Source organism: Conger conger, chromosome 2 (assembly GCF_963514075.1).
Source record: "Conger conger chromosome 2, fConCon1.1, whole genome shotgun sequence".
NCBI lineage: Eukaryota > Metazoa > Chordata > Actinopteri > Anguilliformes > Congridae > Conger > Conger conger.
Genome location: NC_083761.1, coordinates 49,871,267 through 49,899,251, shown reverse-complemented (window position 1 = coordinate 49,899,251; position 27,985 = coordinate 49,871,267). Strand labels below are relative to the sequence as shown.

General features: G+C 41.6%; 2 protein-coding genes across 6 annotated transcripts in view; one reads left to right on the top strand and one right to left on the bottom strand.

Annotated features, from left to right (window-relative positions):
* The window catches only part of LOC133121625 (major vault protein-like), a 33,671-nt gene extending 11,361 nt beyond the window's left edge, over positions 1-22,310 (top strand). For 2 of the 5 annotated variants that reach the window (XM_061230930.1, XM_061230931.1), the window contains 16 exons: positions 7,871-8,043; positions 8,752-8,947; positions 12,970-13,093; positions 13,865-13,996; positions 15,504-15,598; positions 16,121-16,357; positions 16,526-16,651; positions 17,078-17,269; positions 17,390-17,628; positions 17,765-17,962; positions 18,067-18,211; positions 18,618-18,829; positions 18,991-19,107; positions 19,324-19,450; positions 19,831-20,019; positions 21,601-22,310. In XM_061230930.1, the coding sequence (XP_061086914.1) occupies positions 7,871-8,043; positions 8,752-8,947; positions 12,970-13,093; positions 13,865-13,996; positions 15,504-15,598; positions 16,121-16,357; positions 16,526-16,651; positions 17,078-17,269; positions 17,390-17,628; positions 17,765-17,962; positions 18,067-18,211; positions 18,618-18,829; positions 18,991-19,107; positions 19,324-19,450; positions 19,831-20,019; positions 21,601-21,714 (2,616 nt within the window). In that variant the 3' untranslated portion in view covers positions 21,715-22,310. Of the gene's footprint in view, positions 1-158; positions 251-7,868; positions 8,044-8,751; positions 8,948-12,969; positions 13,094-13,864; positions 13,997-15,503; positions 15,599-16,120; positions 16,358-16,525; positions 16,652-17,077; positions 17,270-17,389; positions 17,629-17,764; positions 17,963-18,066; positions 18,212-18,617; positions 18,830-18,990; positions 19,108-19,323; positions 19,451-19,830; positions 20,020-21,600 lie in introns of those variants that run through there. The other 3 variants (XM_061230928.1, XM_061230929.1, XM_061230932.1) reach the window with 3 other exon arrangements.
* A 938-nt stretch (positions 22,311-23,248) lies between these two features.
* pagr1 (PAXIP1 associated glutamate-rich protein 1) lies at positions 23,249-25,812 on the bottom strand. Its single transcript, XM_061232636.1, has 5 exons — positions 25,629-25,812; positions 24,623-24,810; positions 24,215-24,545; positions 23,898-23,986; positions 23,249-23,622 (listed from the first exon to the last, which is right to left on the bottom strand). Exons 2-5 carry the CDS (start codon positions 24,804-24,806, stop codon positions 23,369-23,371), a joined length of 858 nt encoding a protein of 285 aa, XP_061088620.1. The 5' UTR covers positions 24,807-24,810; positions 25,629-25,812; the 3' UTR covers positions 23,249-23,368.
* Between the last annotated feature and the right edge of the window lie 2,173 nt (positions 25,813-27,985).

The following is a 27,985-nucleotide window of genomic DNA, read 5'->3' as shown; positions in this document are numbered from 1 at the left end:
GCGCTGATCCAAGATCAGCCGTTTCAGCCATCTTCACAAGTGAATAAAATTCCACAAAGCATAACGCTGATCCAGGCTCGGCGTTGCAACTGGGTGGGTGTGCTAACTGCAAATAATTGGTCGCCTTCATGTCAACCAATAACATTTGATTTAGCCTTGGTGACTAAGGTAGACAAGGAAACGGGAACAAACAGTCCAGGCCTGGAAGATCGCAACACAGTTGACAGGAACTTTCATTATATTTAAGAAGGTAGCTATGAACAGTTTTCTTTACATGGCTAGATTGTTTTTTTTTCCATTCTCGTGTGCTCACAGCGAGGCAGTTTGGAAGCAAACTTGCATTTTAGTAAACTAGCCTATATTTTGTAGCTTTACGATAGATTCGCAGTTTAAATTAGTTTAGCCTTTTCGAGCCCGGTATTCCGCGACTTCGACCTTTGTTATCTAGCTAATGTTACTGTATTTTGAGTAACATAGATATGGTTTATGCAGCCGACTTTTAGGGTTGCCGTATAGTCAGTTTTATATTGGGATATTCCGAATTCCGAATTCCGAAGTCAGTAGCTCACGAACTAAACGTCCAAATCAGATCACTGTTAAACTGATACATTTTGAGCCGTGGCAAGGTAGACCGTAAAACACAAACTTTTTTCGACACTATTACTTGCGTTATGGGAACTGGAATTACATTGATCTCTATGGCAATCCATCAGCCCACTGAGATTTTAGGGACCGTCTAAAAGGTGCAGCGATAAGAAATGTAGGAGATTCAAAATGGCAAAAGTTTCCGATCAGCGTGAATAATAGCTCTTAAGTTCTAAAACTCCACAGTCCAAAGAACCAGTGAAGAGCAATGCTGTAGTCTTTAGGTCTGGAAATTTCACATATGTTTGATTAAAACAAAAATTAAAACCATTAAATAGGTTAGCAACCATGATGGTAAGTACTGATACAAGAACCAGAGAATACACACCATACATTTTAGTGTGAGAACTGGGTTTAATTTTGTTTTATTCTTTATGAAAAAAATTCAATAGATTTTCAACTATACCGTGGAGAGCACTAAAATCGGCACCATTGCAGCTTTTAGATTGGGAAATGTGGGGAGAATAGTACAAAACCTGACACTGCATGCAAAGGGGCCCCCATTGACCAGGGTTTTTTTTAAGCTGTGTGTTGTTTTTTTGGGGGGTTTTTTCCCTTCATAAGGGCACAATAAAAAAAATAAATAAAGAAATAAAAATGTTAGCAGGATATACACTTTAAAAGCGTTAACTAACGGTTCTATCTGTATAACCTATTTTTAGATGCCTTTGCTTAAATCAGCAGTCAAACTTGTGTGGGAGGACCTCACCTTCTCTGCATTTTGTAAATCCACATACTGCAAGAAATATGGTAGTCAGTGCCCTGTGTCCAGCGAACCCAATGCATAATAGTTTCTCATTCTAAAAATGCGAGGAATTATCATTGTTGTCCATTTCGCTGTTGTATAATTCTACAAAAGTACATAGAAATTCTATTATCTGCGTTGTGTAGGCTCTCTCGAACAGGAGGAGCCAAAGTACAACTGCCTCTGACTGAACGTAATTGCAGAGAAAATGCATCAAACGGAAAGCGAGTTTGGGACAGAGAGGTTGGGGAAGTGTAAACACTTTCTCAGGATAAAAAGTTTAGTAAGAAATGCTGTATTTTATACTTAACCTCCTAAGACCTGGCGTACACATGCTTGGACAATAAGCCCAAATAGCAAAGAGAAATTAAAAATGCATACCAAAAAAGAGTGCGGGTCTTAGGAGGACCCATAATTTTATTTTATTTCCACGTGTCTTTTTGGAGTATCCAAATATCCTTTTAGAAAAACTGCCTAGACCTAGATTAGAAAAAACTATGCAGAATGCTCATTTTTGGTGGTATTGTCCTCAAATTTGAAAGGGGAAAGGGGAGTGTCTACTGTTGTGACTTTACTTCATTATGTTTTTAAGTGCATCAGCCACAGCTACAATAGTCTGTATCCAGTCAAATACAGAAAATCTTTTCTGTGAGAAAAAAGCTTCCACTTTCTTTGTGGTTGAGCTTCTGTATCTTTGTTTTTGTAATATTTCAGTATTCTGAACCCCAAAAGGTTATCTTTCAGAAGACACCAGGATTATGCCTGTAATCAAAAGGGTTTGAGAATAGTAACCATTATATTTTGGCTATATCATTTTTAAGCCTGTGTCAAGAAAAGGGGTGATATTTAAGGGGTTAAGTAGTGTTGTTTTTAGTTCTGTCATATTTTAGACTATTCAAGCTATTTAATTAAAAATTAAAACTAATTAAACATTTTAATTTTGAGAGAATCAAATGGTTAATAAAGGCAGAAGAGGACCCTCATCTATAGTGCTGATATTACTGCTCCCCATCTTACAAACTAATGTATTTCTTGGCACACTTTGGGCCTGTTAATACCAATCATCGCTTGAATGCCATAGCCTATTTGAGTATTGTTGCTGACCATGTGCATCTCTTCATGGCCACATTGTACCCACCTTCTAATGGCTACTTCCAGCGCGATGATGCACCATTTCACAAAGCAAAAGTTGTCTCAAACTGGCTTTATGAAAATGACAATGAATTCAGTGTTCTTCAGTGGCCTTCCCAGTCATCAAATCTGAATCCAATAGAACACCTTTGCAACGTGGTAGAACGGGAGATTCACAGCATGAATGTGCAGCTAACAGATCTGTAGAACTTGTGTGATGCAATCATGTCAACGTGGAACAGAATCTCAAAGGAATGTTTTCAACATCTTGTGGAATCCATACCACAAAGACGAGGCCCTACCCAGCGTCCGTATAGGCCTAGTGCTCCTACTAAAGTGCTACATATAGGCTAACAAAAATTGTTTTTTTGTGCTGCTTTTATGTGATATATTAAAAGTAATAGATGAGCAAGTCACTCATTGAAAGATGAACATAAGTCAAAATACCCTCCTGATATATTGACAATAAGCGACACACCTTTAAGCCCACAACTGACTGGCCTACTGCAAATACTGGTTTGCGAAACACTGGCCTATATTGTTTCTTAGATATAATAGGTGACTATTTACTATTTGCTCAGGGTGTGTGAAGGTTTAGTGAATCAGCAGAAACCTCAGAATTGGATCACCAATATTATTGATTATTGACTGTATCCAAGTCTTTGGTACCTTGAACATAATTTTTTATTTTTGTCCAAAACATCTTGTCTCTTTGTATTTGTATAGCCCTTTGCCTTCTCTGATATGCATAATATTTACCCCATAAGTCAGTTCCAAATGTGTGGATGGTGGGGGTACTGAGTGCCTTTCATAAAAAGCGCAGATCTGAGATCAGTTTTGAAGTAGCTCCTAAATTTTGATTAATTAATTACAATGCAGTTCACCATCCTGCCCTTTTAAAGTCCTGTAATGTGTCTTCATTTTTGTCCAAATCCATGACTGAATACAATTCATGACATGAACACTTTGAAATGTTTTGAATTTACAGTGCCCTCCATCATGTTTGGGACAAGGACCCGTTATGTCTTGATTTTCCTCTGATTTGCTTAAATTTTAGATCTGGAATCACACCATTAATATGTGGTTAAAGTGCACATTCTCAGGTTTCCGGGTATTTTTATATTAAAAAACCCATTTCAGGGCACCATAATGTTTGGGACACGTGGCTTCTCAGGTGTGTTTAATTGCCTTAATGCAGGTTTTAGAGCTCTCAAGCATCTAGTCTTTCCCCTTGCTAGTGCAGCAATCATCAAATCTGGACCTCGAATCTGAAACTGGCCCTGTTTTTTTTTTTTTTTTTTTTTCTCCTCCCCTTCCGGGTAATTATCTGAACAATTAGTGCTACTAATTGGTCAGACTCTGTCTCCCAGCTAAAGGGAGGGTGGAAAACCAGCAGTTCTCTGACCTCGGACTGTGATGTGATGATTCATGTACTCTTTCAATCACCTTTGGAATCTATTATTGCCGTTTATCAACATGAGGACCACAGTTGAGCCAATGAAAGTCAAAGAAGCCATTATGAGACAAGCATAAAATGGTTGGAGACAGGCTTAACAAAATCAACTGTTTAGAACATAATTAAGAAGAAAGAGGGCACTTGTGAGCTTACTAATCGCAAAGGGACTGGCAGGCCAAGGAAGACCTCCACAGCTGAAGAATTCTCACCATAACAAAGAAAAATACCCAAGCACCTGTCTGAACGATAAGAAACACTCTTCAGGAGTCAAGTTCACAGCAGTTATAAATGAGCCAGTGCCATACATACCACATCGACAGCCATATGCTCAGGCCATACATGCCAAGGCCCTCACCACTGTGTTTAACAGATGAGGTGGTATGCTTTGGATCTAGGGAAGCTCCTTCTCTTCTCCATAATTTGCGCTTGCCATCACTGTGATTTAAGTTAATCTTTGTCTTGTCTGTCCACAACACCTTTTTCCAGAACTGATGATGTCGTGAATTGTATTCATTCTTTGCGCTTGCCATCGTAGCAAATTTAATTCTGAGGATGCATCAATACACTCATCTGCTCAATTTCAAGCCTCAAAACGCATTGGCCGGAAGTTAATTCTACAGCAAGACGATGATTCCAAATGTACTGCTAAGGCAACGGAGGCATTTTTCGAAGCTAAAACATTTTAAATTCTTGAGTGGCCAAGCCAATCACCCGTTCTGAACCCAACTGAGCATGCCTTTAATATGCTGAAGAGAACTTGAGGGGACTAGCCCCCGAAACAAGCATGAGCTAAAGATGGCTGCAATACAGGCCTGGTAGAGCATCACTTGAGAAGACACTCAGCAAAGGATATGCAACAAAATACTACGCCTGACTACTTTAATTTGCATAACATTGCTGTGTCCCAAACATTATGGTGCCCTGAAATGAGGGGACCATGTATAAACGTGAAACCAAAATGTATAAAATGCCATTTATTAAAATCGGACAATGAGCATTTTAACCATATGTTTTATTTATTTATTACAAATCTAATTGTGGAGTACAGAGGCAAATAAATAAATGATGGGTCTCATATACCAAACATTAATGGAGGGCACTGCAAGTTCTGCATTTAATTAGAATTTAACCGCTCATGCTTTAAAGCGAAATATCCCATAGGTTACTGAAGCAAAAAAAATTTTTTTCCAGCTCAAAGTGACAAAGTGGTTCACAGAAACCAGAGGTGCATTCAAGATTGCGAATGTTAGCTCACGATTACTAACATATTAAAACTTTTTGTGTTCACCACGAATCTTAGCTAACATTAGTTAACTATTTCAAAAGGTAGTACACCGTAAACAGAAATGACTGCCAACGGGGAGGACTCAGAGAGAACAAAAGTTTAAATTATTTGGCTGTTAAAATACACTTCAATCAATGTAATATTTGTTTTTACCTTAAAAATAATGATAAAGCAATGAATCAGCTGGCTGGTATTGTAAAATCTAAGTCGCATCCATTTGTATTTATGAATGAATACAAATATAAATGCGTTGGTAAATGTTCATTTAATATTGTTCAACAATAACCGTTTGCTGCAAACATAGTTTGCCGTGAACGTTAGCTCTCTTGAATGCACCTCAGGTCTCTCCCCTGATTGCGAGTAGGTAGTGGAGCAACAATACACTCCGGGTATATTCAGGGCTATATTTGTTACGCAGTGGCACAAGTGAGGGAAGAGAGTAGTGCTCCATCAGTGTTAAATTCTTTGGGGAGAACCCTGGGCTCTATGATCAGAAGGCATTGCCCACTCAGCAGCAGCAGTGTCATCAACCCCCCAAATGTATTTTGGAGCCAATGGTGTTTTCACAGTCTTCCTCAGAAGTATTCAATATTCGAGAGAAGGAAGTCATTCGCTGAAATGTTTCCAAGTCATTCCTTGAAATACCATACCACTAGCCGGTTCTAGGCTGAGCTTAAGTTATACTGTCATTTTTGCTCACAGATGGGGATCACGCCTTTTAATGTGCAATTGGATCACCGATACTGATAAGCTCGTATGTGGGCTCATCCTGTTCCAGAGAGCCTATACAAAACGTAGATAATAAAACGGACAATAATGATAATTCCAACAGAGATATTCTCAGTAAACAATAGATATTCTATCATTGTTTCTCTGAGTTAACACGTTTCATTTTTAGAATTGCTTTGTTTTACAGTTGGTTCACTTGTCACTATGTACAAAAAGTTCAATAATTACTAAATGGTTCATCCAATACTCTCAAAATATAGTCCACAGTCTGTCTGAACTTCAACCTAATTGTATCCTGTCAAACTGAAAGTGCTAGATTACAGAAACAAAATAACAAAAATAATGTGTCACTGTCCAATGGATCATGGTGTACCTAATGCCAAATTGATGTTTTGGAGATTTTTTGCTGCCAGTGGTCCAGGGGCACTATTTGAGATCATTACCAGGAAATCTTTGCAAATATGGTTGCCCCTGCTAGGGAGCTGAATCTTGGTCACAGGTAGATTGTCCAGCAGGACAATAACTCCAAGCATAAATCAAAATCCACACAGAAATGGTTAAGTAAAAACAACAACCATGTTCTGAAATGGCCATCTCAGTCTCCAGACTTAAACCCTATGAACTGAAGAGGGGGGTATCCCAAGGATATCAATGATGTTCTGCATGGAGGAATGGTCAACAAATGATTCTCTAACCTTATCACAAATTATAGGAAAAGACTGCAAACACCCCTGGTGATGATGACAGCCATCAAAGTGTTAAACTAGGAGTGCCAATAATTGTGGAACCTGTTTTTTAGGGAAATACATTTTTCTTTACTTTAATTTTACTTTATTTAATTTCATTGAATCATTAATTAAGTGCACTACTTTACCCATGTTGGGGGAAATCAATAAGAAAAGATTTGTTTCACTCATTCATATTGCTGAAGTGAGTGCTACTCTTAACGACTGCTTCAGTGTGACTTTCTGTATAATTTATTGTTGCATTGTCCATAGGTAAAGTCTGGTTAGTGATTTTTATTTATTTTAACAAAATTAATATTGCCCTGTAATTCATTTCTTGATTGTGATAATTTAATGATTCACTGAGATGGCTGCAACCATTAATTGAATCAATGCTTGACTTGTGGCTTTAAATAGTGATTCTCTCTACCAGTCAGTGGTGTATGATTGAAATATACACTCAGTGAACACTTTATTAGGTATTTATTAGACTTATATTTTAGACTTAGTGAGTCTGTAGCCTATCCGCTTAGAGGTTTAACATGTGTGTTCAGAGATGTTCTTCAGCATGCCGCCGTTATATATATTACGTAATGTTGTTTGCGTTACTGTCACCTACTGTCTGGCCATTCTCCTCAGCCCTCTGTCATTAATGAGGCATTTCTGCCCACAGAACTGCTGCTCACTGAATGTTTTTTGGTTTTTGCACCATTCTCTGCAAACTCGAGACTGTGTAGATCAGCAGTTTCTGAGATACTCAATCCACCATGTCTGGCACCAACAATCATTCCACAGTCAAAGGTCACATTTTTTCCTGATCCTGATGGTTGATGTGAACATTAACTAATGTTCCTGACCCGTATCTGCATGCTTTTATGCATTGCACTGTTGCCACACGATTGGCTAATTAGATAATTGCACGAATAAGTAGGGTTACAGGTGTTCCTAAAAGTGCTCAGTGACTATATAAACTAACATTCCAGTAGCCTATATGAACTCTCTGCTTCACTGACAGTCTCAGAAAGCAATTTTGCTTTACTTGTGAGTATTGCATCTGCATATTAAGTTTCGGTTTTGGCTACATAAACAGTCTCCATCAGTGCTGTACTCGTGTTCCTTCAGCTTCCCCTCCTGTCTCTCCCTCTCTGTAAGAGATGTCTATGAAGAAGGCAGGTGGTAGAGGACCTGGGGGAGCAGGTGAGGAGCCGGTGGTAGAGTCCATCATCCGTATCCCACCTCATCACTATATTCACGTTCTGGACCAGAACACCAACATTGCCAGGGTGGAAACGGGTCCGCGCACCTACATCCGACAGGACAATGAGAGGTCAGTGTTCATGCTGTGAGGTCAGTAAACACACCAAACTCCAGTTGAATCCACAGTGCCCAGTATTGTGACTCACAAATCAAAATAAAGCTATTTGTAAATAATATCAAGGGGTCAAATTGGCAAGGAGAAAGGGGTCAGAATAATTTATTTAGAAAACATGGAAATAAGTGTCAAGTAATTGTATTCCTAATCACATGGTAGTTCAATTCTAAACGTGGTTTAATTTTGCACAATTATGTCAAGATGTTTCCCTCTAGATAGAGGCCACAAGTCCAAGTACAACAGAGTAACAGATGGGAATAAAAAAGGGGAAATACTAGCTCTAAGCCCCAAAATAACACAAGTCTGTTAACAGTGAACGTGGCATTGTGGCACACTATATTGCAATATATATGCTTCTGGTGTTTTTCATATGACATTGCCTTTAGGTGCTATTTCGTCATGCATAATTTTATAGAAGGAGCAAGAATATAGTTCATATTCAGGTATAAAAAGCAGAAAACTGAATATAGAATACCTCTGTAGGATGCACAATTCCATGTTTGATCAGTTATTTAGGAAATAAGATCCAATTAGCATTAGCTGAATCTCAACTCTGCACATTCTGAAATGGTGCCAGATTTGATCTTTAGTCTGCGTATCACTGCAGCTGTACAGTCTTCTATTTATTTCTGTTTGTGAGAACATTGTGGCTTGCATCTGCAGGGTTCTCTTTACGCCGGTGCGTATGACAATGGTCCCGCCCCGTCACTACTGTGTGATACTGAATCCAGTTGCCCGGGATGAAGCTGGCCGGGTGCTCTTTGATGAGGCGGGTCAGGTTAAGTTGCGCCATGCTGACCTGGAGATCAGGCTCACTCAGGACCCCTTCCCTCTCTACCCGGGAGAGGAGATAGAGCAGGTATCTGTCTCATTTTTCCTTTCCTCTTACTATTTATTATCTTCCAAATCCTGCATGTTTCTGCCAGTCTGCATTTACTGGTCACCCTCCCCACCTGTTTACTACAGAGCGCCTTCTAGAAATTGCTGTCTCGCAATAAAGTTAATATTGCCCTTTCTCCAGTCTATTAGAATACATTTTTATTCATTCCCTCTCTAGTTTGTTTATCTCCTTTCACATTTAGTATGGTTATGATCAACTCATATTCATAAACCTGTTTAGTACATTGTCCCATCCACCCATCTTGTCATTAATTGTGATTTTAATTACCCTATGCAACTAAGCGGATGTTTCGGGAACACTACTTCCAGTATACTGCTCCCTATTAAGTAGAGTGCCGAATATAAACAAACTACTTGGTGTTGAAGTCTGGGTTCAAAGTGTGTGTTTCATGGTTTAAATACGTAGCTATATGCTGAATACGAAATTTCCACAATTGGAATATCCTAATGCCACTCACTGACAGTGGTGTCTCTATTTATCGTAGTAACTATGTATTTTTTTTAAAGTAATGAAAAGCTGCATGTCGATTGTTTGCTGAGGATATGGAGCCTTGTATTTCTGTTCTTGCAGAACGATTGAATGCTTTGTTTGCTTATATGAAGTTATTGCTGCTGCCATCTATGATGAAATTCTCCAGCATAGTATTTATCAGTATACTGGGAATGCAATTCACCTGGACGTCCGCTTTACCTCCCCATACATTACTGTCTGTACTTTGACCGTGATGCAATTTCTTTTTGTTTTGGCTCTGTGCTACAGTGCATTTGATTAGAAGGGAAACATTAAATATGAGGTTAAGACTGTCCACTTTAATTTGAGGGTATTAATATTGGACGAACCTTGTTGGAATTGCAGTTCTTTTTATTCAGTTACCCCATTTTCTGGGACCATAAACATCACCAGACACTGGCTATATTCCTTGCTGACACTATACCAAGCCTGTACTACAGTTACTGTTTGTTCTGGGGGATTTTTTCAGTCGGGTCTTGCAAGTGTAGCGCAATGTTGGAATGTGGATTCAGGTCAGGTGATTGACTTGGCCAGTGAAGAACATTCCGCCATGGAAAAACTCCTTGCTTGCCTCATGCAAACATATTTGTTAAATCACTTCAGTGTCTTAACGAGTGATTCACAAATTTTCTCTGCTTTAAATTTTTCCTGAGGTAGGAACAACGGGTGGTCCGACCTGTCAAACAAGTCATGTACACAAGAGCCTGCAGTGCATGTCAACATAGCTGGCACACCTAACTCTGGTCTTTCAAACTCGGCATTGCAAGATTCAGAAACTGCATTGCTTATTTCTTGCCTCAAATATTTTTTGTGATTGTTCAGTTTTATCGAAGGTCCGCCGTATTATGTTTTCCCAAAAACAAAGGAACTGCAGTCTACCCAATCAGGCATCCCTTGTTCTTGTTAATCCCATTGGCCATCTATCCGAAGGAATCCACCTAAAGGACTGTATATTCTGTATTATAACGGACAAATCTTCATTTCACTAGGTGCGTTTGTTGAATCCAATGTGGCACACTCATATGAGCCCTTTGTTCGAAATAAGTATGAGAAATTTATGATAAGAATACAAAAGATTTTGGGTATGAGGCTCATTGTCCTGCTGCAGAGTGCTGTCTAATGCGTTTTGAGGCATTTGCTTGGATGTGAGCAGATAAGATGTATAAAAAAGGCTGACATTTCTACACATTCAGGCAGTATGGATGTAAACGGCCACAAATTAATGCTGACAGTCTGTTACTCACATTCATTCGTTTTATTTATTTGTTTTATTATTCCAGTGTGCTGGAGTACATTTACATTTACATTTTTGTCATTTGGCAGACGCTTTTAATCCAAAGCGACTTACAAGTGCATAGGTTCTTCCACAAGTCAAAGCATCACATCCAGAAACTAGCAAAATACACATGAAATGCTGTTCTAAACATAGTCGTCATCATAAGTGCAATTTTTATTTATTTATTTATTTTCTTTTTTTTGGGGGGGGGGGTTAGACAGGGATAGGGATATCAGAAAGGAGGGGCAGGGGAAAATCAGGAGGGAGGACTAAGGTAGAGTTTGAAAAGGTGGGATTTGAGTCTGCGTCGAAATAGGGGGAGGGATTCTGCTGTTCTGACAGTGGTAGGCAAGTCATTCCACCACTGAGGAACCAGAACGGAAAACAGGCGGGAACGTGCAGCTTGACCGCCAGGTGCACGTAGAGAAGGAACCATAAGGCGACCAGAGCTGGCAGACCGGAGTGGTCTAGCTGGGGAGTAGGGAGTGATCAAGGATTGTATGTAAGGTGGGGCAGTCCCCTTAGCAGCCTGAAATGCCAACACTAGGGCCTTGAAACGGATGCGTGCGGCAATAGGAAGCCAGTGGAGGCCAATGAGAAGCGGGGTGACATGAGCCAACCTGGGCTGACTGGTGATCAGGCGGGCTGCAGCATTCTGGACCAGCTGGAGGGGCTTGATGGCACACGCTGAGAGATCGGCTAGGAGGGAGTTGCAGTAATCCAGGCGGGAAATGACGAGCGCCTGGACTAGGAGCTGGGTGGCTTTCTCAGTCAGGAGATGACGGATACGGCGTATATTATACAGAAAGAACCTGCAGGTTCTGGCAGTGGAGGATACTTGTGGAGCCAGGGTGAGGCAGTTATCAAGAGTCACCCCAAGATTCTTTGCCGTACGGGAGGAGGAAACTACAAAGTCCTCAACAGTCAATGAGAGGTCGATTAGCAGGGATGTAGAGAAGCTCAGTTTTGGCAAGGTTGAGCTTCAGGTGGTGGGAAGTCATCCATGCAGAGATATCAGCCAAGCAGGCAGAGATCCGTGTGGTGACTTGGGTGTCGGGGGGGAAGGAAATGAAGAGTTGGGTGTCATCAGCGTAAGAATGATAAGAAAAGCCATGGGAAGAGATAACAGAACCAAGAGACATGGTGTATAGCGAGAAGAGGAGAGGCCCAAGAACCGAGCACTGCGGGACTCCAGTTCGTAGGGGGTGAGGGTCGGAGACTGAGCCCCTCCAAGTCACCTGGTAGGAGCGACCAGAGAGGTAGGAGGAAAACCAAGCGAGTGCAGACCCTGTGACACCCATCCCAGACAGCGATGAGAGCAGAATCTCATGGTTGACTGTATCGAAGGCGGCCGACAGGTCGAGGAAGATGAGGACAGAGGAGAGGGATTTGGCTTTAGCAGAGTGGAGTGCCTCAGTGACCGCGAGCAGGGGCGGTCTCAGTGGAGTGGCCACTCTTGAAGCCAGACTGGTTGGGGTCATGGAGATTGTTCTGGAGAAGATAAGTAGACAGTTGGGAGCAGGCCGCCCGTTCCAGAGTTTTAGCGAGAAAGGGAAGAAGAGAGACAGGCCGGTAGTTGTTCAGGGCAGAGGGGTCAAGAGTAGGTTTTTTGAGGAGGGGAGTGACTCTGGCCCTCTTCAGGGAAGAGGACATGGTGCCGGAAGAGAGGGAGGTGTTGATTAGAGAGAAGAGAAAAGGGAGAATGTCATCGGATATAGATTGTAGGAGGGGAGAGGGGATGGGGTCAAGAGGACAGGTGGTCGGTCGGTGGGATGTAAGGAGTTTCAGTGTGTCGGCGTCAGAGAGGGGAGAAAAGGAGGTTAGGGAGTTGGGGAGGGTAGGAGGGTCAGCAGGGGTGGAGGGTTGGGAGAAGGAATTGCGAATAGCATCGACCTTCTTTTCAAAGAAGGAGACAAAGTCATCAGGTGTGAGTGATGAGGGGGGTGGGGGGGAGGGGGAAGAGAGGAGAAAGTTGAAAACAGTTTGCGGGGATTAGAGGCGGCGGCGTTAATTTTCGAGTGAAAGAAGGAAGATTCAGACCCAAAACAACAACAATTGTGTCCCTGTCCAAATACCTACAGACTGCTCTGTTAAGACCTTTCTGTTTTGTTTGGATTTGAGTCAAAACTGTACAAATAATAAAAGTAGTAATATATCTGAGTAATAAAACTGACCTTTTTCATCTCTCTTTTAGAATATTTCAGCTCTACAGGTTGTATTTCCTGACACAGCTCTCCGGCTGCAGGCCCTCCTGGATTTTGAAGAGGAAGGGGGTGAAAAGAGAGTGGCTGGGGATCAGTGGTTGTTTGAAGGACCAGGTATGTATATACACTTACCGAGCACCTTAGTATGTATTTATTAGGCCTTTCTTTTTTCTTTTTCTTCTGCTGCTGTGGCCTATCCAATTCAGTGGTTTGACATGTGTGTTCTGAGATGCTCTTCCTCATACCACTGTTGTAATGTGTGGTTATTTGCATTACTGTCACCTTCCTGTCAACTTTGACCAGTCTGGCTCTTCTCCTGTGATCTCTATCATTAACAATGCATTTTTTCCTGCAGAACTGCTGGTCACTTTTTTTAAATTTTTAAAAAAATTTATTTATTTTTTTTCCCCACACCATTCTCTTCAAAATCTAGTGTTTGTGTATGAAAATCCCAGGAGATCAGCAGTTACTGAGATGCTCAAACCACCCTTTCTGGCACCAACAATCATTCCGCAGTCAAAGTCACTTTTCTTCCCCATTCTGACATTTGGTCTGAAAAACAGCTGAACCTCTTGACCATGTCTGCATGCTTTTATGCATTTAGTTTCTGCCACGTGATTGGCTGATTCAATATTTGCATTAACAAGCTGGTGTACATGTCTATCTAAAAGTGCTCACTGAGTGTACATTGTGCTTTGTTGTGAGCTGTGGCAATAAGTGTGAAATATTTAATCTTCATTATATATTTGGTTCGAGTGACTGTAGCTTAAATTAATAAATGTGTTTGTTTTTGTTTCTCAGCATTGCTCTTTATACTCTTAACTTTTCAAGGAAACAACATGGCCTTAAAACATAATTCATTTTATGTTTTCTGACCTCTGGCAGGGACCTACATCCCCAGGAAGGAGGTAGAAGTGCTCGAGAAGGTGAAGGCCACGGTCATCCGAGACAACCAGGCCATCCGCCTTAAGGCCCGCAAAGAGGGCTTGGACAGAGGCGGGGTGCATAGGGTTACTGGTGCGTGCTCATCCATCTCACCCTATCTATTTCCTAGCTGGTACCAAACAATGGTATATTATAAAAAGCCTCATTTTACCATTCAAACCCCTCACATTCATCTGCCCTCTGTCTTTTTATTTTTATTTTCTTTTTGCGGATATTACAACCCTCTTCTTTTCCCGGTGATCTGTACTGTGCCATAATGCTCTCCTGTCAAAAGGGAAATGACTCAACTATTTTTCCGGCTAAACTAGTTTTAGCTTAATTATATGGGTGGGACAAAATTCCTTTGTTCTTGCAATACACTGAATACATTTGGGATTGAGATAAAGACGAACACGAGACAAGAGTTCAGAATTTCAGCTTTTATTTCATGGTATTTACGCATAGATGTGTTAACCTACTTAGAACATAGCACATTTGATATCAGACCACCCGATTTTTAGGTGAGCAAAAGTATTAGAACAGAGAGTATTTACGTAAATAAAAGTAAATAACATTTGATAGCATATTCCTTGCTTGCAATAACTGCATCAATTCTCCGATCCATTACCAAACTGTTGCATTTTTCTTTTGTGACGCTTTTCCAGGCTTTTACTGCAGCCTTTTTCAGTTGTTGTTTGTTTCGGAGTTTTCCCTTCAATCTTCTCTTCAGGAGGTTAAAGACATTCTCAATTGGGTTAAGGTCTGGTGATTGACTTGGTCAGTCTAAAACCTTCCACTTTCTCTCCCTAATGAAGTCCTTTGTTGTGTTGGCAGTGTGTTTTGCTGCACGTTCCTCCCAATTAGTTTGGATGCATTTGGCAGACATAATGTTTTGTAGACTTCTGAATTAACTCATGATTGTAGTAGCAGGATTATCTCATCGGTAAAGATTAGTGAGCCCAGTCCAGAAGCAGCCATGCAAGCCCAAGCCGTGACACCTCCTCCACCGTGCTTCACAGATGAGTTTTTTGGATGTTTTGTTTTGGATCATGAGCAGATCCCTTTTTTCTCCACACTTTGGCCTTTCCATCACACTTGTTGAGGTTAATCTTGGTCTCCTACATTTGTAAAAAATAATAATAATTAATGAGGGGCACGTTACCGCAGATTAATTCCTGCCTGGCTTGAAGGCAAGTAACACTAGGTGGCTAGCAGACACAACAACGGCTGGTCTCACACATATTTTTGGTAGCCAGAGTAGCCACAAAACAAAAACAACACATCAGCCCCAGAGGATCTTTGCATTGTTTTAAGTAGGATGCTTGGAAAAACGCAAAGTTAAAGTCCATTTAAAAGATACGATAGCCTGCATTCAATGTAAAATCTGATTTAAAAGATATATCATTTTTTTAATGCAAACAATAGTCAATTGTCAACATCCATTCAACAATGTGTGTTATGAATTAAGCCAAATTGAGTGTCTATGTTTTGGAAAATAGCTGCTCAAAAACGCTGCACCTGCAGCACCCCTGCTAATTCCACTTCTGTTGCCTATGGTACAGCAGGCGTTACTGTGACTACAATCATTATTTTGTTTCAGGGGAAGAGTGGCAAGTGAGTAAGGTGGGAGCATACCTACCTGGAGTTCATGAGGAAGTTGTGGATATCGTCAAGGCTTTCGTCCTTACTGACAAGGTGCGAGCATCTCCTGCTTGTTTCAGTCCACACAACGTCCTACCAAACTACTGTATGGAGTTGAGGTTGGGTGATTGTAGATTGTGCAGCACTTCTTGCTCTTCTTTTGTCTTCAAGTAGTTCTTGCATTTGTTTTCAAATTTTCCAAATCCTAAAACTTTCTGTTTATTTCCATTATTACTCATTGAGTATTTTATTAGGTATTTATTAGACTTCTTTTTTAGACTTATTGTTCTTCTGCTGCTGTAGCCTTCTCACTTAGAGGTTTGACAAGTCGTGTGTTCGGAGATGTTTTTCTGCATACCACTGTTGCAATGTGTGGTTATTTGGATATTCCGACATTAGGTCTGAAAAACAGCTGAACCTCTTGACCATGTCTGCATGCTTTTATGCATTTAGTTGCTGCCACATGATTGGCTGATTAAATATTTGCATTTACAAGCTGGTGTACAGGTCTACTTAATACAGTGCTTAGTGAGTGTATATTCCCATTCAATATGTATTATATTTGTTGACTCTCAGAAAGCTCTGTACGTGCAAGCCCTTCGTCCATTTCGTGACTCTGGAGGCCGGGAGAGGCGTACAGGGGAGGAGTGGCTTGTCACATCATCCGACTGTGAGGCCTACATCCCCTCTGTGGCAGAAGAGGTGGTAGGGGAGGTGAAAGTGACTACACTTAGCAGCCGGCAGTACTGTGTGATTCTGGACCCAGTCGGGCATGATGGAAAGCCACAACTGGGACAAAAGAGAGTTGTGAAGGTATGCTTTATGACGCCATTTTAATTATACCAGTAAGTGCCCGTGCAAGTGTAGTACAGTATGTCCGCATGGCTCCACAGGAGGGCCACAGGGTGTGCTGGTGATTCTACAACTCTCCAAGACCAGTGTTGAAACCCCCTGCCATAAGTGAATCTTGTCTTTCCTCAGGGAGAGAAGTCATTCTTCCTGCAGCCAGGGGAGCGGTTGGAAAATGGGATCCAGGATGTGTATATTCTTTCAGAGGAGGAGGGGCTGGTCCTGAGAGCTGTGGAGGCCTTCACTGACACTGAGGGGGTGAGAGACAGAAACGAGGAAAGTAGAAAAAAAATAATGTAGAATGAATGACAAATGCGGTAGCTAAAATGGAAAAGGATCTTTCAAGCCGGATTTGGGAATTCTGTTTTGGGAATAGATTAAAGGCTTGTGTTGGATGACAGGGGAGTGTTGGTAAAGATAATAATTGGGTTAAAAAAAATTTGGCACCAGGAAGATTAGTTGTGAAATACATGAAGAGAACTTAACTGACAAAAATGTTGTTTATCTTTAACCAATTTACTTTGCCGTCCTTTCTTTTTCTCCCTTTAACTTTCTCAACCCAAGTTTCTCACTCTTCCATTCTTTCTTTTTTTGCTTTCACTTGTGCTTCTCTCTTATTACTCAACTGTCAGTTGCACTTTGTGACCTCAGCATTTGCATTCTGTTCATGTTCCTCTTTATCAGCAGCAAGAGCAGGATGAAGAGGAAGAGGAGGGAGGAAGACGTGGAGTCCCGCGTCGCCCTGGTGATCGTTGGATGTTACGTGGGCCAGTGGAATACGTCCCACCAGCTACAGTGGAAGTCTTGCTCCAGCGCCAGGCCATTCCGCTGGATGAGAATGACGGAATCTATGTCCGAGACATCAAGACGGGCAAGGTGAGAAAGTGGACGAACCACTGATTTTCGCCATCCTGGTTTGGCTGGAATACTTCACACTGACTCGTCAACAATTAACCCAAAATCCCATTTCAATTTCTCCACCCTCCACCCTCCCAGGTCCGTGCCGTGATCGGCCACACTTACATCCTGACTCAGGATGAGGAGCTGTGGGAAAAGGAGCTGCCCCACAATGTAGAGACCTTGCTGGCGTCTGCCCGAGACCCCCTGGCAGATCGTTCACAGAGGGAGAGACAAGCAGATGAGACGAAGGAGAGAGACAAAACCAGGGTGGTGACCTACAGAGTCCCCCACAACGCTGCAGTGCAGGTCTATGACTACCGTGAGAAGAGGGCAAGGTGATCAATTGCTTTTCTGTCTCAGCAAAGTCTTGATCAGCCATCTGATCCACGCTTACGGGAGAGATTGGGTGGATAATTATTTGACCGTTTGTACATGTAAACTTGTCTTTTGCGCACACTCCCCCTCTCTCAGAATTGTCTTTGGACCAGAGCTGGTAATGTTGGGCCCAGATGAACAGTTCACAGTTCTGTCTTTATCGGGAGGCAAACCCAAACGACCAAACGTCATCAAGGCCGTCTGTCTGCTCCTGGGGCCTGACTTTTGCACCGACATCATCATCATCGAGACTGCTGACCACGCCCGTCTGCAGCTGCAGCTGGCTTACAACTGGTACACCGTTTGTACTGTTCATCTCCACATTGGTCAAGCTTGTTGGCAAATATGAAAGTGGTATCTTTGGTTTCCCTCTCCTGCCCTGCTTGTCTTTCTCTCAGGCATTTTGACATTGACCCCCACGCAGACCCAGAACAAGCAGCAGCAGTGTTCTCTGTGCCTGACTTTATTGGGGATGCCTGCAAGGCCATCGCTTCTAGAGTCAGGGGTGCAGTGGCAGCCGTGCAGTTTGATGACTTCCACAAGGTACCTGGCTGTCTGTTTTGTGTCGCTCTTCTTTTCATTGTTCTGCTCTCTTTCTCCATCCCTTCCTCGTCTTGGCTCTTGAGTACAATTTACTCGAGATACCTGCGGCACTGAACAAACTAACCCTTGTCTAATTGAGTGTTCCCTAGCGATCTGAGGCCTGTAAGCACCGGTGCCGGTTTTTCCAGTCTTTCAGCTGGTTCAGCCCCAAGTTTCTGCTGCAGACCTGTGGATGTTTCTGCTGCAGACCTGTGGATTGCAGGCCTGAGAAAGGACTGGTTCACTAAATCTAGATTATTACCCGGAATACCATGCAGCGCAGGTTGCTTTGCATTTCAGCAGTTCCTTTTGGGATGCTCAGCTACTAGCCATTTTATAACATGTACACACCACTTTCTCTCCTCAGAATTCAAACCGGATCATTTCCTCGGCTGTGTTTGGGTTTGACGAGAAGATGGCGGTGCGGTCCAGTTTACTCTTCGGCCAGAATAAGCTGATTATCAGCAGTGTGGACATCCAGTCTGTGGAACCGGTGGACCAGAGGACCCGGGATGCCCTGCAGAAGAGCGTCCAGCTGGCCATCGAGATCACCACCAACTCACAGGAGGCTGCTGCCCGGTCTGTGCCCATTTCGCTTTCTTTTCTCTGCCTCCGTTGCTCAGACTTACCGTTACCTCTCCCACTCCCTCTTTTTCTTTTTCTGCCTGTGCCGTTCTGTTACTATTTCTCTCTCTGTCACTGTCGTACCAATATTGTTTCTCTCTCTTCCTCTCCTCCAGCCATGAGGCAGAACGTTTGGAGCAGGAAGCCAAGGGCCGTCTGGAGAGGCAGAAGATCACCGATCAGGCCGAGGCTGAGAAGGCCCGGAAACAGTTGCTGGAGCTGGAGGCTCTCAGGTATAACTGCTGCACTTACTGCTCTGTTACAGCCATAATATTTACCCGTGCTGCTAAGAGGGTATCAGGAAGAGATGTTCCTATGTTATAAATACAGTAAAGTACACTTAACTTGCGTAATGGTCGTATCATACTGAGATAATGCTGCTCAGCATAACTTGTTTTGTATTATGATGTTGACACTTTGTTCAAGTGTGATGTGTCTTTCTCTCTTAGCACTGCAGTGGAAAGCACAGGAGCAGCAAAGGCCGAAGCACAGTCCAGAGCTGAGGCGGCCCTCATTCAGGGAGAGGCAGCTGTGAACGAGGCCAAGCTGAAGGCTGAGGCTCAGAGGATTGAGGCTGTGAGTCATGACACTTCATTCTAATCTGGCAGACTACTTTAAGCGTCCGTATATTTGAACAATAATGGTTTGCTTTTGTGGGCCCACAAAGCTTCTAGAAGATGCCTCTGGTTTTTACTTTTCATCTCGGGATTCCAAGGAGGGTGTGCTAAATTAGTGGGAATTGAAAATTGTCCATATTCTGGAAAAATCCAACCATAGTGCATAAGCATCCAGTGCCTTGTTCTGTAAATACTATCAAGTCTCTGTGAATGCATGTGTTAAATATTTTTGTCTTTATTATTTTTTTGGATCTAACTCTCAGTAACTGTACATTTGTTATTGGACAGTCCCATCAGCCAATGTGTGCATAAGCTTTTATCCCATCCTCCTCTCCCTAGGAAGCAGAGCTAGTGCGCCTTTCAAAGGCGAGGGAACAGGAGCTGTCATACCAGGAGCAACTGAATAAACTGGAGGTGGAGAAGCGGGAGAAACTGGCAGAAATTGAAACTGGTCGCTTCAAGGAAATGGTGGCTAGTCTGGGCAGTGACACACTTCAGGAAATGGCCAGAGCTGGACCAGAGATGCAGGTAATGCCCTAACTAATTCAAACCCTCTCTTTTGTGAGTAATATGTATTAACAGCATTTGTCCACTAATGCTTTATTTTTGTTCTTTGGCCCTTTTCTGTTATTTGTCTGCCTTTACAAAGACCCAGCCTCATACATCAAAATACTAAGCTAGAAGGTGGTTCAACAGGACTTGCCCTCAGTGCAGTGGGTAAATACTTTTCAGCTGTTGCTGACACAAATGGGTTTCTGCCTGTGGCCATACACTGCCTCTAAAAAAACAGGCCTGAACCCCCAAACAGTAAGCACATGAGGCAAACTCCCCAGTGAGGAGAATAGCCCTCAAACAGTGGCAAAAACAAAATGCTGCGATGTGATGAAATCCTCCAGGAATAGGAATGTAATAAGAAATCTATCACAGCAAATTAAATGGTTGAGCAGGTTACAGTTGAGGCCATAGACTAGCTGGGAAAGTAAAAAGGGGGAAGTAACCTGTGCAGTTACAAATGAGGAGGAAGTAACCTGTGCAGGGTGATTTATCTTCAGCTCCAGGCTGTGTCAAGGCATGGGCATGAACCAGGCCTCCAGAACGAATCCCTCTAAAATACTATATAAATAAGTTCTTGAAAAAGAAAACCAAACAACCAAGCCTTTCCTGTTACACAAACTTTTAAAAATAACACTACACAAAATAATGTCTTTCTCACACACAAGTGATATTTATATTCATACAATACAGCATTGATGCATTTATGTATTTTTACATTTAAAGATGTGTGTTCAATTGCACGCAGGTAAGTGTACTGGTAGGCCTCCCACAGCATCTCACCTCCCACACTATGCTTGTTAGGTTCCATTCAAAGAGCTGTCATACCATTGCTATAGATATGATTCAGTCTGTTCCCCTGCCCTAATCACTGCTCTCCAGACAATATTATGCATTTACTCACTGAGCACTTTATTAAGAACACTGTTCTAATACTGGGTAGGGCCTCCCTTTGCTCTCAAAACCAAGAAATCAAGAATCCTCAGACCAGGCTAAATTTTTCCAGTCTTCAACTGTCCAGTTTTGATTAGTCTGTGCCCACTGCAGCCTCAGCTTTCTGTTCTTGGCTGACAGAAGTAGAACATGACATGGTCTTCTGCTGTTGTAGTCCACCTGCCTCAAGGTTCGACATTCTGAGATGCTTTTCTGCTCACCACAATTGTACAGAGTGGTTATCAGAGTTACTGTAGCCTTTCTGTCAGCTCGAATCAGTCTGGCCATTTTCAGTTGACTTCTCATCAACAAGGTGTTTCCGTGCGCAGAACTGCCGCTCACTGGTTGTCTTTTGCTTTTCGCACCATTCTGACGGTTGAACTGAACATTAACTGAAGCTCCTGACCTGTATCCGCATGGTTTTTTGCATTGCACTGCTGCCACGCGACTGGGTGATTAGAGAATCGCATGAATAAATAGGTCTAAGTGTCCCTCATAAAATGCACAGTGAGTGTACATCAAAGGACATATGTGTTTTTCCTGCTGGCATTTTACAATGAATGTCATTAATATGGTAAAATGGACTGTGATCAATGGCATCGCCCTCCTCTCTGTCTTTCTCAGGTGAAGCTGCTGCAATCCCTGGGTCTGAAGTCCACTCTGATTACAGATGGATCCTCTCCTATCAATCTCTTCACTACCGCTAATGGCCTGCTGGGGGGGCTCAAGGGAGAGTGAGGCTGGGGGAAACGGGGGAATGAAGGATGAAGGTGCAGATGAAGGGAAAGGGGGAAATGGGGATAGAGTTCGACGCAAACGGAGAAATGTTTAGTGAAAATTAAAATGGGAACACCAAACTTCCCTGAACACAATATGCACTCACATTTAAGCCTTAACTGGAATAGCCATTATAAATAGAAGTGGCTTTATTGATTTGGTAAATGAAAAAGGTAGAAGGAAAGGGGGATACTTTCCATCTGTATTCTTGCACCTTAATGACACACTTTAAAATGGAGAAGAAATGGTTATTTCTAAATGCCAAATCATGTTAATGCACTCAGATGCGGAGGAACCAAACATATATATGCAAGTTATATTGTTTTGATTGCTTTGAGCCAATTGTATCTAATATTGGCAAGGATTTTTCCAAGCTGCACTCTTTCAGGCTATTTTCTCCTATTGCAGGGGGAAACCACTTCTTTGCCATGGTGTCATAAAATTGTTCTCTATATTATCAGTCTACTTTTGCATGTTACATAGCACAAGTATTTTGTTATGATTCAGTAGGATTGTCAGCAACCAAAAAATAAATAAATAAAAGGATTTTCTACCAAGTTCGTACTTTTTCCTGTGCGAATCCATACCCATGTTTGGTTAACCACGCCCACATCTGTTACAAACACAAATAATTTAGCTGCCTCTAGTTACAAATAGTCACCTCTCTGAACACCCCTTCTAATTGCATATCATATCCTTGTTCAATTGAAACCCAAAATAAGGGAATATTACTGAGTTCAACTCAAAATGGCAATAACAATTCTTGAACGATCATCAACTGCAGAATTATAGGTTGGAAATTTCTGCAGAAGTTTAGGGGGGAAAGTGCTTTTTTTTGTGCTAGCCAGCTTAGGTAGATTACATTAAAATATTTCAATGTATTTCAATGTATATTTATAATAAAACCTGATGCATCTGCAGTGTTCTTCAAACAGTTCAGCAAGAAGCCTATGCTGCTGCAAATATGGACAAAATAGTTTACTGCAGGCATCCATGTTTAGCACATTTTCTCAGACTATACAGGGTGAAGGCAGTGTGGTCGTAAGTCGGACATTTCCCACATGAAATATCTGAGTTCCGAGTCGTCCTGAACGCAGCATTAATAGTGCTGTCAACCGGCAGCACTGGTCCTACATGCAGATATGGCCATAGCTTTGATAAAATTAATCACTTCAAATATGGCCCATTTCCTAATCATTGGCCTTTACAAATGAGGCCGAGTTCACAGGCCGAGGGAGAGGACGGTTTGGGACTGGCTTGTGGAAAGACTGGTGGATTCACGTGGTCTCATTTCTTTGGGGTTTCTGTTGATCTTTTGCCTGCCTTTCCCCCCTCCGTTTAGTGTTTTTATTTTCTCATTTAATGTTGGAAGGTTTTTGGTGGTTTTCGGTTCTCCTCTTTAATAAATGGCAGCAAACCAATCCTCCTTTTGAGTTTTGTTTGTCTGTTCACCAAACGATATGGCGGACTGACAGATAAGAGACGACATAACCGATTTCAGTAAAAAGTTTATTTTGACCATCAAAGCATATCAATAATTAAAACATTATTTACAAGTACAAACCTTAGGTTTGGCAAGTAAGGCCTGAGGACTCCCTCAGTTTGTCTCTGAGCCTCAATAACGCCTTTGTCTGGGTGAAAAGATGGTGCTGGGGTCGCTGTCTCTCTCCCTCTCCTTTTCTCTCTCTCTCTGGGAGTTGGGGGAGAGGGCCTGCCCCTCCCTTCCGCCAGCTGCCTTCCCATTCTCACTTTTGAAGAGGTCGCGGCCTGTCCTGAGGATGTGCTCCTCGATCTTGCGGTGCCGCTTCATGTCAGAGAGCACCTTATCCAGCCTGGCCTCCCTTCGCACTGTGGACCGAGTAGAGGAGCCTACAGCAGAGAAATGACATCATCAGGGTAAAGAGCAAGTACACAGGATACAGCAGCACTTCATTCACATTCACAGCATTCACTAACTTATACTGTATGTTGATTGCACTGGAAAACTGAATCGGTCAGTCTCAATAGCATCGTTCTTGGTGAAAATACAGTGGCACATACAAATGTATAAGACGTCTTTGGACAGTTGATGTTGATGAGGCAGAAACGGAAATTCCAGCCATGCGCAGAGGGACTTGCGATACGACTGAGGCATAGCTCATTACCTGGTGTCCTGCGGCGATTGATGTAGGCGTTTTTGGGTGTCACAGAAGTTTGCTCCTCATCAAAATCAAACTCAGTGGGGGAAGGGGCTCTGAGAGAAGAGGAAAATAAAACATTGTGATAATGCTTCGATAAAGGAAGAAGCTCTGGAAAACCATGGTGTTTTATTGTGTTTATATTTATATGTATTATCACATCTGCAATTAAGCGTCCCACAAAACTAGCTTCAAGCTATGAGAGAGGGCACATGACATTTAATTACATACAAAGCAAATGCATCTCATCTCAAGGAAGTAATACATCCAACTGTATTACTCACTTGCGAGCTCTCTCCTCCCTCTCCCTCTCCCTTTCCTCCTCAGAATCATCATCTCTCTCTGGGGAAGGGGTGTGCTGTGGGGTAGGGGGTCGTCGGGGAAGAGGAATCCAGTTCAGCTCCAGCATTTCTCCTTTAGCCAAAATTTCATATAGTCGCTTGATTTCAGCAGGTGGTGGTGTCCAGTTTTTAGGTTCCTCTATCTCTTCATCACTACAAGGAATCTCCCAATCCTCTTCTTGTTCTGCATCTCTCTCCATCTCTTTCCCATCATCCTCTTTGCTTTCTTCTCTATGCTCTTCTTCATCCATGGCATCTTCATCATTGTCACCATCTAATGCAGAAAAGGTCAGAGGGTGAGAAAGTGGAGACATTTTGTATTCACAAAGAACCCTCAATACAAAACTGTACCTTTCTCTTTATCTTTATTTTCATCTTTGTCCTCATTTGTTCCACCTGTTGTGTCCATCCCCTCTTTTCCCTTAGCCTCTTCCTCCTGTCTCATTGCCGAAACCTTGTCTTCCTCCGTAACTCCCAACGACTCCATTCCATCTCTCAGAGAAGAGTCTGTTGCTTCTGTACTCTGGCACTGCATCAACCTAATACAAATATCAAGAGTTTAGCTCAGAATGTTCCGAACAGTGCAACTTTCATGACGAATAAATAAGAAATAACTTCCAGATCAGCTTTGGTTTTTGTGTGTGTTCCTCATAAAATCTTGGTACGAGTCACGTACGCGACCAGTTTCAGCCTACAGTGACAAGGTAACGGTGCTCCCCATGACGGTGTGGTGGGGAAGTTGTAGCTAACGAGAGACTACGAGGCGGGCAGGCTTATACGGCTCAGTCAAACGTGTTCCTTGTAAAATTGTTCACGCACATACATATCGTTGTATAATGCTTTATAGTTATAAAATGTATTAATTCACGTTATGATTAACCAGATAAAGATTTATTAGAGACTTGCCTCTAAAACAAAGTGCAAAACTGTTAGTTGTGCTTCAGGTGCTATTCGGAGCACCGTGACCTAATACGGTCTTCCCCAAACAGGGAAATGGTGTAGTTATTTGTCGTTTTCTATATAATTATTGGTCCAATTCACATCACTGACAGTGTTCTAGTGTCTGAGATAGACAATAAGCAGCCATGATCATAAACCACATTCCTCAGGAGAAATATGACCATTTAATGGACGTTAACTTCTGGTGGAAGTGGCCGCTTCCCCATGTTCTGTTCGGAACACAGCGAGTATACCTTACATATTAAATTAAGTTTTACTTTACAACACACCCCCCAAATTAGCTAGACTAACGTTAATGTAACTTTATTCTGACAGGCTTGCGAGTAAGTTAGACTAGCTAGCCTAGAGCATCGTCATTCGTTAACTCTAACTTTAGATAAATAAATTAAAAACTAACCTCGTTTTAGACGTTAGGAGTACACTGCTGTTGCTTTCGCAGTTTTTGAATGAAATGTAGCAAGCAATCCGTTATAGTGTCCACGTACAATTATATTAAAGTGGATTTGATTCGTTGTTAGCAGATGTGTATCCGGTGTATCCAAACAATATTTTCTTCTTTTTCTTCAGTTTTGTTTAACGTGGTTTGATAACAACAAAAAGGGAATTACCGCCACCTATTGATCTGGAGTGGGGACTGAGACTCTTCTTCGTTTGGTGTTTTATGACGGTATACAAGAAAGCAAGAATGCATTATCTACTGTATTATGTACAGTGTTTCTCTTTTTGGAAAATTAAATAAAAGAATAATCTCTCTCCCGTTCCTAATGCAACATTCTTCATTTAGCATTATCCTATTTCCACGGTGTCTGACTGCCTCTAAACCCTTTATCCAGAATTCCCTTGATCTTATCCCCTCACATTAGTTATACCCAACAAGTTATTCCCTTGCTGCGTCCACCACCATTCTAATCCTGTCTTTTGTCTCTATTTCACTTACACAATGTATTACCATTGCTATAAATGCCAAAGATTATTTTTAATTATTCAGCAGACACTTTATTATGTAAGATGTGTACAACGAGATATACAGTCCCCTCCAAAAGTATTGGAGGCTAATTCCATCGTTTTTGCAATACATTGAATACATATGAGGTTGAGATAAAAATGATGAACACATGACAAGAGTTCCAAATTTCAGCTTTTATTTTGTGGTATTTACACCTAGATGTGTTAAACTACTTAGAACATAGCACCTTTGGTATCGGACCACCCAATTTTTAGGTGACCAAAATTATTGGCACACAGAGTATTTAAGTAAATGAAAGTAAATAACAATTAATATTTAGTGGCATATCCCAAGTCTGCGATCCATTGACATTATCAAATTGTTTAATTCTTCTTTTGTGATGTTTTTCCAGGCTTTTACTGCAGCATGCTCAATTGGATTAAGGTCTGGTGATTGACTTGGTCAGTGTAAAATCTTCCACTTTTTCTTCCTAATGAAGTAATTTATTGTGTTGGCAGTGTGTTTTGGTTCTTCCTCTTGCTGCAAAATGAAGTTCCTCCCAATTAGTTTCAACGCATTTCTCTGTAAGTTGGTAGACAGAATGTTTTGTAGGCTTCTGAATTCATCCTGCTGCTACCATCATGAATTACATCATCAATAAAGGTTAGTGAGCCCACTCCAGGAGCAGCCATGCAAGTCCAAGCCATGACACTTCCTCCACTGTGCTTCAGAGATGAGCTTGTATGTTTTATATCTTTCTCACACTTTGGTAGAGGTTAATCGTGGTCTCGTCAGTGCATAAAACTTTGTTCCAGAACTTTTCTGTCTCCTCTCAGTACTTCTTTGCAAATTGTAATCTCACCTTCCAATTCTTACTACTGATGAGTCGTTTGCGTGTTGTGGTATAACCTCTATATTACTACTCTCTAAGTATTCTTCAAAACAGTTGATTGAGATACCTTCACCCCTGCCCTGTGATATCACTGATATTTTGGGTTTTTTCTTCACAGCTCTCACAATGTTTCTGTCATCAACTGCTGTTGTTTTCCTTGGTCAACCTGTTTGATGTCTGTTGCTCAGTACACCAGCGGTTAATTTATTTTATTTTTCAGGACATTCCAAGTTGTTGTACAAGCTATCCCCAATGCTTGTGTGATTTCCCCTCTTCTAAGCTTCAAAATGGCTTGCTTTTCTCCAAAGACAGCTCTCTGGTCTTCATATTGGTTTATCTTTTCTAACACAAATGTAGTCTTATGAGGCAAAACCCAAGGCTAAAACAAAGAACATACATTCAGAACTATTTATTTTTTAAGCAATCAATCTAACATGACACATCTGGGCAACAGGAAACTTGCTGTTCCAATACTTTTTGAGGGGGCTGTATGTGTCTAGGGATGTACAAATGAACTGACGGGATGTTCTTCTCTTAACTGGAGTCTGGGGAACAAAAATTGTCTTGTTTATTTTATCAATTAATTGATTTAATTATTAATACAACAATATAATATATATAGAAATCTACATTTTTGGAGAAACTCACAAAAGCTGAAATTCTAAATAATTTACACTTGATGTTGTATTCATAGATCTGAGCCTGCATGTCCCAGTGAAAGCTGTTGCTATTCAGAAGGTTAATGTTTTCGCATGTAGCTGATTAGGTTCACCCCCACTAACTGAATTTAATTCTAACAAGTAACTAGAATTATGTTGAATTTCTCACGTTTATAAATAATCAAACTTCAGGGAAATCGGTTCAGAATTAAGCGAGTTACAGTCTGCATCTCTCAATACATGTTGTATTTGTTTAC

What these genes read in the sequence shown, in the direction of transcription:
- pagr1 (XM_061232636.1), bottom strand. Translation starts at nt 24,806, where the DNA reads ATGCAGTGCCAGAGTACAGAAGCAACAGACTCTTCTCTGAGAGATGGA. An exon ending in AAATAAAGATAAAGAGAAAG is followed by an intron (nt 24,546 to 24,622) that starts GTACAGTTTTGT and finishes TTTCTGCATTAG; the next exon opens with ATGGTGACAATGATGAAGAT. An exon ending in CAATCGCCGCAGGACACCAG is followed by an intron (nt 23,623 to 23,897) that starts GTAATGAGCTAT and finishes TCTCTGCTGTAG; the next exon opens with GCTCCTCTACTCGGTCCACA.